The following is a 9,804-nucleotide window of genomic DNA, read 5'->3' on the forward strand; positions in this document are numbered from 1 at the left end:
TACTTCATGGTTTTTATCACGAGTGATTGTGAGACAACAATATTGTATATTATTGAAACCGAGACGTGTGAGTTGTAATTACAATTCGGTTGCACATTGATAATATGTAAACGCACCAGTAACTTGGTGTTATAAAACTTATTGTTGTGTGTGATTTGATGAGTAAGTGCAAGCGAGAATTTGAGTCGAGGTTTATCCATTCCTTTTACCCAAAGTGGGATAATAGTGATACATGTGGGCCCCTCGGATGATTTAGTGATGACACATAAGCGCTTGGCCAAGCCGGGACTAAGTTGATGTGTTCAATTGTAGTCTGTTGTCAATCGTCCTAAATCGGATGTTGGAAAACAATATAGAGAGAAAGATTAAAATTCATGTCTCAGTCTATACGATATCTAAAATGGAGGAATATATGATCACTTATCTAAAGGACACGCGTATATAATAAGATCAGAGTTGACAACGGCTTTTGAAAGCTACGATTGCTGATCAGGTTCTGAAGTTATGCAAAATAGTTATTAGACTTATCCAAGTGGGAGACTGTTGGATTAGTGTCTAAGTCCATAACTATTTTGGTATGTACTTGACCCGATTATGAGCATGATCCTTTTGGGTTGCCTTCACCATAGCAATATGTAGGATGAATCAAAGAGAGAAAAGATTAATTATGATTTATTAATATATTATGAGATTAATATATTAAAGGAGAAATCATATTGTTTAATTAATATTAGTCAATAATTAATTTTGTGGCTAAAAGAGTTTAATTAAACTTAAGGGACTGATTGTGTAATTATAAGATAATTACATAGATAGGCTAATGGGGTCCATAGAAAATGGAGTGGACGAATTATATGGAGAAGCCCATAAGAATTCGTCCAAGGCTTCTAAAGAGGGGGTCCATGAACTGCTTAGGGCTTAAGCAGTCAAATTAGGGTTTCCTTGTTAGATAACCCTAATAGTCTACCTATTTAAAGACCCTTAAGTCCCAAAAACGTGGCTAACCTATTCAAGAGGGTTTCCTGAACGTTTTTTGAGTTCCCATTCTCTTTCTTCTTCATTTAGTTACTTAGTGGTGTTTGTGACTCCATTAGAGATGCAACGCTTGAGGCACTAAGCTTTCTGAAGCCAATGAATTGATTGTTATTGTTACATAACAATCAAAGGTAATCTCTAAACCTTATTTCAGTTCATAATATGTTAGGTCTAGGGTTTATGGCTTTGGATATTCAATTGCATGTTCATTAGACAAACTAGATCCAAAAGCTATTAGGGTTTACATGTACACCATAGGAATGGTGTATTGCTCGAAACTCATCAGTTTAGCCAAACATTCTTTTTAAAACTATGTTTTAATACTGTTATAAGGTAATAAGTTATAATTCAAAAGTTAAAAACTATTTTAAACAATCGTTGCCAAATACCAAGGTTCTAAATAATGTAAGACATGACTTGGCGACAATGTTAAGTCAGCATTGGCGAGTCACATCGTTTGTAAGACATGACATAAGACGACAATTTTTTTTTATATAATTAATGTTTTTATATGTATTTTCAGTACACATATATGAGTTAAAACGACGTTTTGGTAAAGCTTAACGGCATGTATGCCTTGAAGCCATGGTGAGTCATGACGAATTTTTTAAAACCTTGCTACATACCCTTTAAATGTGTGAGGAGAAGTAATTTTATTAATTAAGATTTATATTTATATAATAATAAACATTCATCTAACATTGTTATTCTCACGGCTAGCAATTATCGACACAACCTGCGACACGACACGAAATAAATGGGTTTGGGTTGACTTTTTCAACCCTTGAACCCGTTTATTAAACGGGTCATATATGAGTTTCTCAAAAAATATACAGGTTGACCCGCTAACCCGTTTATATTTTTAATTTATATATATATATATATATATATATATATATATATATATATATATATATATATATATATATATATATATATATATATTAAATATATTTATGTATCAAGTATCAATATTTAATAAGTATTATCTATGTTTGTATTAATGTTTAGTTTGAACATGTTTTTATGAATGTTTTTAATTTTCATTTTGATGTTTAAGACTTAAGTAGTTAAGTATCTAAAATTCGGATATGTATGCATCAACCATCAAGAATTTATTCATATTTAATTGTTAATTTTATTTATGGAATTTGACCTACGAACTCAACTCTGACCCACGAACCCGCCAACCTGTGAACCCGTATAAATAAATGGGTTGATGGGTCATATATAAGTTTATCTTCCAAACCTATCAATCTGTGACCTGTATATTTAAATAAGTCGTATTTGAATTGATATATTTTAACCCGTCAACCCATCAACCCGCAACACGCCAACCTAATCACAATTAAATTGTGAGAATGATTATTCTAAAGTTTGCCCTATAAAATGTAAAACCGTGTAAAGATCGGTACTATTGAATTTTGTTATTTTTCTTAGCATCCTGGAAATAAATTTTTAGTAGAAAGTAGACAAACACCAAACCACCGGAATCTGCTAAGCCGTGACCGGAATATAACGCCCGGCTGATTTTGCTCGAATCGAATCAATACCAACTACAATACATGTGGAGGAGATCTGCCTCTTTCATTCTTGATAATCGATTACTTCAGGGCGACACCGTTACCAAACCCGAAAGTCGTCTTCTCTCTCCACCCTCTTCCATGGCCGAAACCCTTCCAAATCCTAACCCTGACCCTACCCTTACCATATCCCCTTACTACCAAACAAGAGCTGCCCATCATGGAGTCGTCACCAGCGATTGGCTAGCTCAGGCCCAAGCCGCTGCCGGCGGTGACACCGATACCCGGTCGTCTGAGCAGGAGAGTTCACTTAAGTCCGCCGCGTCTGAACATTCGTTCCCCGTCATTGATGAGTTTAATAATTGGAGGAAACAGCCCGATTTAGCAGAAGCTGTGGCGGCTATTAAGGCTTTGGCTTCTGTTATTAGGTCTAGTGAAGCAACCACCATGATGGAGCTTCAAAACGAACTCAAAACGGCTTCCGATTCTCTCAAGGTATGTAATCTGTCTAATAAGCATCGATTATGCAACATTCAAAATGCACATCCAAATTTGCTCAATAACCACTGCATCTTTTCTATATCTGTATTTCCAGTCATGGGATATGACTTCGATCTCATTGACGGCTGGATGTGATCTTTTTATGCGCTATGTAACTCGAACTTCCGCAGTGGAATACGAAGACTTCGATTCAGCCAAATCACGCTTCCTTGAACGCGCAGAAAAGTTTGGGGAGATTTCTTTCAAGGCATGTCAACTTTCTCCAATCAAATCCGCAACATTTCTCATCATTCTACACATCTTAATCAACCTTTTTCCTTTTTCAGGCTCGTAAAATCATTGCAATGCTAAGTCAAGATTTCATCTTCGATGGTTGTACTATTCTCGTCCATGGCTTCTCCAGAGTTGTCTTGGAAATCTTGAAAACTGCAGCTGAAAACAAGAAACACTTTCGAGTTCTTTGCACAGGTTTGTCCTCTTCTTGTCTATGGTTATCTAGACACTGAAAGAACTTAACAGGGTCTAAGCTTACTATCTCCGAAATGCAGAGGGAAGGCCAGATAGAACAGGGTTAAGATTCTCCAACGAGCTTGCAAAACTTGATGTTCCTGTTAAGCTCTTAATCGATTCAGCAGTAGCATACAGTATGGATGAAATTGACATGGTGTTTGTTGGGGCCGATGGAGTGGTTGAAAGTGGTGGCATAATTAACATGATGGGAACATATCAAATTGCTTTGGTGGCTAAAACCATGGATAAACCTGTTTATGTTGCTGCTGAAAGCTACAAGGTATGGCATCTCTTGAATCAAATCTGTAATTTTATATTCGGGTTGCTGGAATAATAATTTTTTTTTTTTAATTGCAGTTTGCTCGACTGTATCCATTGAATCAGAAAGACATGGTGCCTGCTTTAAAGCCAATTGATTTTGGGGTTCCTATTCCATCAAAAGTTGAGGTTGAAACATCTGCTAGGGATTACACTCCACCTCAATATCTTACTTTGCTATTCACAGATTTGGGTGTTTTGACACCATCTGTTGTTAGTGATGAGCTCATTCAGCTATACTTGTGATCATATTTCAGTGTTATTGATCTTTTAATGTTTCATTGGGTAGACGCTTGTTGCTTATAGTTACGGGTAGAAAGAGTAGCTCAAAGTCCTTTTTTTTTTTTTTTCTATGTAAGCATATATATATATATATATATATATATATATATATATATATATATATATATATATATATATATATATATATATATATATATATATATATATATATATATATATATATATATATAGTTGCGTGTGAAATATTGTGAATCTTGTAATTGAAAAGCAAAGAATAGTTGAATGGTTCTCTCATGTTTTCATGGCTACTTCTGTTTTGTGCAAGGTTTGATGTGGTTTCGGGTGAATTTGCTAATGAACACATTAAGTGAATCTTTGTATCTTTATCTTTATACATTTTTTAAATGGGTCATTCAAATCAATATGGTTCAAGATAAATAAATCATCGTGAATCATATTCATTTTAAACTCTCACATTTTCATCTTCTGCCAGTTAAATAGCTTATTAATTTAAATATTTTGCCTATACAAGTTTTTGAAAGCCTAAAAGGTAGGTAGGTATTTGGATGATTTTCTAGGTTTCAATTTACATTTACATATTTATATTTTCTTTAGATTTCAAGAAAATATTTATGGTTATATATTTTAAGAAAAAAAATGAATATTAAATATAATTGTTACAATTAGTTGAAGATATATGTTTAGTTTGCAAAATCTTATATATATATATATATATATATATATATATATATATATATATATATATATATATATATATATATATAGTTCCATTATCGGGTATGTAACTAGTATAATTATAAAATGTAATTATAGTATTGATGAATATTTTACGGGAAAATGTCACTGTAGCCCCACCAACTTACATATTTTGGTTTAAAAGATTCTTTTTGTTATTTTTTGGTTTTATAAGGGCATGGATTAATACTTTACCGGTTTTTAAGGTCGTTTTCTAAAAAGTGAAGGGGTCACTCGGTGACCTCCATCCCAATGAGTCGGGTATCTTCTACATGTCATTAAAAAAAAGCCACCTCATATGCCAAATCACATGCCATGTAATTTATCGTTAAATGAGATATATAACTCTTCCTCTACAAGATATATTCTTCTTTAGTCGGTATTATATGCCCCTTTCTTCTCTTTTCTTCTATTGTTCCTCGAAAAAAGTCTCCCTTAGATTCTTGCTATGGCTGTCTACATGAAGATCGATCTTCATTTTGATGGTATGTTTACGAGGTATCCAGTGATCAGTTACTCAGGTGGAGCAGAGCAGAGGTTTGAGGATGTAGATTTTGCTGGAATGGACAAAAAAGAATTTATGTTGTTCATTCAAAGATTCACAAACAAGACATGCATTAATGTGTACTTTTGCATGCTCGATATTGAGTTCCCGGATGGATTGAGGATAATAGCAACTGAGAAAGACTACCATGAGTTGATTGGAGTATGGTATGATTGTGGTTGTGTAACTTTGTGTACATAGATCATGTTGGTGTGTTCATCAATGGATTCTTGATGAGATAGTTGAAGTATGCACCCCTGAGGACAAGTTTTCTAGTGTAGGTGAAGTAATAGAAGAGTTGTATGCTGAGACAGAATGAGGCATTAACTTAGATAAAGTGCAAGTGCAAAGTAATTTGGACGATAACATTGAAGATGGTGATTGCATTCCAATGAGCAAAACCTTGAATGATGCGTTTTTTAACAAGCTCTGCCCCAAGGTGCAGTCAACTCTAGACAATCCACCTCATGAGGATCCATATGATCAGATGGATCAAAACACACCAATTCACGAGGAGGTAATTTTTAATGAACATGTTCATTAGGAAAAGCAAAATCATGTGTTAGGAATGAGATTTGAAAGTCCTAAACAATTAAAACATATGTTGTGTAATTATGCTGTTGCAAAAGTTTATTAATTGTGCTATAGAAAAAAATGACAGTATAAAACTTTTAGCTAAATGTTGTTCAGGGCAGTGCAAGTTTAGATTGTGGGCTTCATAGATGATTGAAGAAAATTCTTTCCAGATTAAGTCTCTTATAGATGAGCATAATTGTGCAAGAAATTTAAAATGGGTTCAATTGTAAACTATGCATGGATTGGTAAGCATTTCACAACACAATTCTTACAAAAACCAAAAATCAGTGTTAGGCTACTTAAAGAAGAAGTGAAACATAAATTTGGAACCGATTTGAGTATGGGACAGTGTACGAGAGTAAAGAAATATGCAATTGAACTAATTGAATGCGCACTAGTTGAGCATTATGCCAAGCTTTGGTCATATGGTGAGGAGATAAGAAGATCCAATACAAGAGCAACTGTTAAAATAGATGTCAACAATATGCATGATGGGAAGACATATTAGTAAGTTTTATATATGTTTTGAGGGGCTGAAGCAACATTGGAAAAGCAGTTGTAGAAGAGTAATAAACTTGGATGGTTGTTTCTTAAAGAGGTTATGTAGTGGAGAATTGATATGTGTCGTAAGAAAAGATGCTAACAATCATATTTTTCCAATAGCATGGGCAGTTGCTTGTGTGGAAAACAAAGAAAAATGGAAATGGTTTTTGGAGAATCTTAAAGATGATCTAGAAATGGCAAATGGTTTTGGTATTACCTTAATGTCAGATAAACATAAGGTATGTCACTTACTATACAACTTAATGTAATTTCTTAATGAATTTGTATTTTCTTAACAGATGAATTTAAATTGTGTAGGGGCTGTTGGAGGCTGTAAACGAGGTATTGCCTACTGCTGACCACAGACAGTGTGCAAAGCATATTGTTGCCAACTTTAGGAAAAGATTCAGTGGTGTACATTATGAGAGGATGTTTTGGAAGCCATGCAAGGCATCCATTGAGTATTTATTTAACGCATCCAAGAAGGAAATACAACTACTTAATCCTATAACATTTGATTACCTTATGGAAAAGAACCCAAAATAATGGTGTAGTGCTTTCTTTCAAGAGGGCAGGATGTGTGATGTAGTTGAAAATGGATTATCGGAAAGTTTCAACAATGTCATTTGAGATGCAAGAAAAAAACCAATAATCACAATGTTAGAAGAAATTAGTTTTTATGTTATGGAGAGGCAATTCAATCTGACCATCAAAGGTTGTTCATGGCCTGATTATAAACTATGTCCAACTATTACAATCCTATCGGATAAGTTGAAAAGAGCTCAAAGGTATTAACTTTAATTTTGAATTTTAATTGATTACTTACACCATATACTAACTTCCATACAATTTAAACAGGTATTGGTAGGTTTTACCAACTGGTTTAAACCAGTTTGAAACAAGAAATTTGACAGAGTCTTATGTTGTGGATATAGATAAGAAGACTTGTTCATGTAGAGTGTGGCAACTAAATGGGCATGGATATGTGCATTCAGTTGCAACTATCTCATACCTAAATAGTGATGTTGGTAGTTATGTGGATCCAATGTACTATGGAGTAATTTACAAGAACACCTACATGTATCCAATGCGTGGGATGAATGGCAGCAATATGTGACCATCTACTGAATTCATTGCACCTTTGCCACCATTGAAGAGAAAAATGCCAGGTAGACTTAAAGTCAATAGAAGAAACGATGCAAGTGAAAGGGGTGCAAGACACACTGATAAAGGTTGGGAAAAAAAATTATGTGTAGTGTATGCAAGCAAGTAAGACATAACAAGGTTACATGTTCTCAAGTTGAAAAACCAAAAAAAACTCAAGGTAACAAAAAGGAAGAGAACAAATAGTAAAGATTATGAGAGAAACAATGGTAAGAAGGTAAAATGTGGTATAAATGGGGAATGAACTAGTGGTAAGAAGGTAAAAGGTGGTAAATATGGGGAAAGAACTAGTGGTAATAAGGGAACCAATGATAAGTGTGGGGAAGGAAGCAATGTTATCAAAGGGACTAATGGTAATGATGGGGAAGGAAGCAGTGGTAAGAAGGTAATGGGTGGTAAAGATGACTAAGGAACTAGGGGTAAGAAGTTAATTATCAAGAAAAGAAAGAATTCTGAAAGAATTACCAAGAAAAAACTTGCTACAAGGGTTGAGGGTAAGAATGGGGAAGGCAACACTAGTGACATTCCAATGGAACTTGAATAGGAATTATATTTGAATGTATCTCATTATGTACTTGTTATTTAGTGTAACACCCCGTTCTTTAAGTGTTTAATTATAAGTCCCTAAGATTTAAGAGGAAGGGTAATTCTGGTCCTTTTGCAAGAAATGAGTTCATCCAAGAAGGTTTCGGGCTGGTGTATGTGTTAGAAGCATTTGGGCTTCCGTTACCCCGTATGAATGTAAAGTTATTTGGGAGCGGGTTTAGATTAGAGGAGTTGCGGTGTTTTGAAGTTGATCATTGTTGTAGCTCTTTGTGGAATAAGGGGGAAATGGTCCCATGCATGCATGCATGTTTTTTTAATTTTGAAGTCCGGCTGGGTACGCCCAGCGTAAGCTGGACGTACGCCCAACGTAATTGGGTGAATGATGCGGGTTGGCCGGGTGAGTACGCCCAGCGTACTAAAGGTACGCCCAACATACTCTCAGAAACTCCAAACCCTAATTTAGGGTCAGCCACTATATAAGGAACATGTTGGTTCACCCCTTAGCCTCCTTATACTCATCCTTAACCTCAGAAAACCCTAGAATACCCGTATTCCTCCATTGTTGGGTGTGTTTAACCTTGGAAAACTCTTTTTGGCAAAGGAAAGGCTTGAAGGAGAAAAGAGAAGTTGTCAAAGAAGAAGAAGGATGATTAGAGCTTGTAGATCTGAAGAGATACCATCTTTTGGAGCTTGTTTGAGGTATAAAGCTTCTTGCTTGACCTTCATATTGCATAGATCTATGTATTTTGAAGCTTTGTCACCATTCTTGTCCAAAAAGTCCTCACCTTGTTGCATATTTCGATTTGGTCAAGATTATCTGTCCTTTCAGACCTTTGGAGAGGTCTTGAGTGATAAAAATGAGGTCCCAAGGGCTGTAGTTGTCACCATTCTTGTCCCAAAAGTCCTCACCTTGTTGCATATTTCGATTTGGTCAAGATTATATGTCCTTCCAGACCTTTGGAGAGGTCTTGAGTGATAAAAATGAGGTCCCAAGGGCTGTAGTTGTTCCATGTATGAGATATATAGGTCTTAATAGATTAAGACCTTGGATTAAGAGCTTAAGGACATCCCAAGTGATAAAGTATGAGACTTTGGTCTTAGCCCGATAAGTGGAAGTATGTTTGACCTAATGCTTATGCTTGTTATGTTGGTTAGTTCGGGAATTTTGGTGAGTTGGTGGTTCAAGAGTCTGCTTCTTCAGTTCAGAGTATCGGCATTCGCGAGGTGAGTTATCCTCACTATATCGACAGGGTCTAAGGCACCAAGGCCGGCCCTTTATTGGATTGAGATTCGGATATGGTTGTTATGTTATTGTTTGATATGTCTGCATCCTGGTAGCTAGGATGGTATATGCTAGAGACCTGGTTAAGGTCGATTTCCCGATATGTAGAGTGATGCTATGCTAGTGACCGGTTAGGTCGGTATCCTGGTTAGGGTAATGATATGTTATGTGATCTGCTTGATCGGTTTGTGGACTATGAACTGTTATATGATTGTATGTTATGTGCACATGGTTGTTTGGACTGGAGTTGGGTTGAGGCGGGT

At 35.4% G+C, this 9,804-nt stretch overlaps 1 protein-coding gene across 1 annotated transcript; it reads left to right on the forward strand.

Annotated features, from left to right (window-relative positions):
• The first annotated feature begins 2,437 nt into the window (after nucleotides 1-2,437).
• Nucleotides 2,438-4,246, forward strand: LOC145042784 (uncharacterized). The gene is made up of 5 exons (XM_078991259.1): nucleotides 2,438-3,053; nucleotides 3,154-3,306; nucleotides 3,386-3,527; nucleotides 3,608-3,849; nucleotides 3,927-4,246. The coding sequence occupies exons 1-5, from the start codon at nucleotides 2,601-2,603 to the stop codon at nucleotides 4,131-4,133; spliced, it is 1,197 nt and encodes a 398-aa protein (XP_078847385.1). The 5' UTR covers nucleotides 2,438-2,600; the 3' UTR covers nucleotides 4,134-4,246.
• Nucleotides 4,247-9,804: the final 5,558 nt, after the last annotated feature.

This window comes from Lactuca saligna, chromosome 4 (genome assembly GCF_052625555.1).
Source record: "Lactuca saligna cultivar CGN05327 chromosome 4, ASM5262555v1, whole genome shotgun sequence".
NCBI classification, from domain to species: Eukaryota; Viridiplantae; Streptophyta; class Magnoliopsida; order Asterales; family Asteraceae; genus Lactuca; species Lactuca saligna.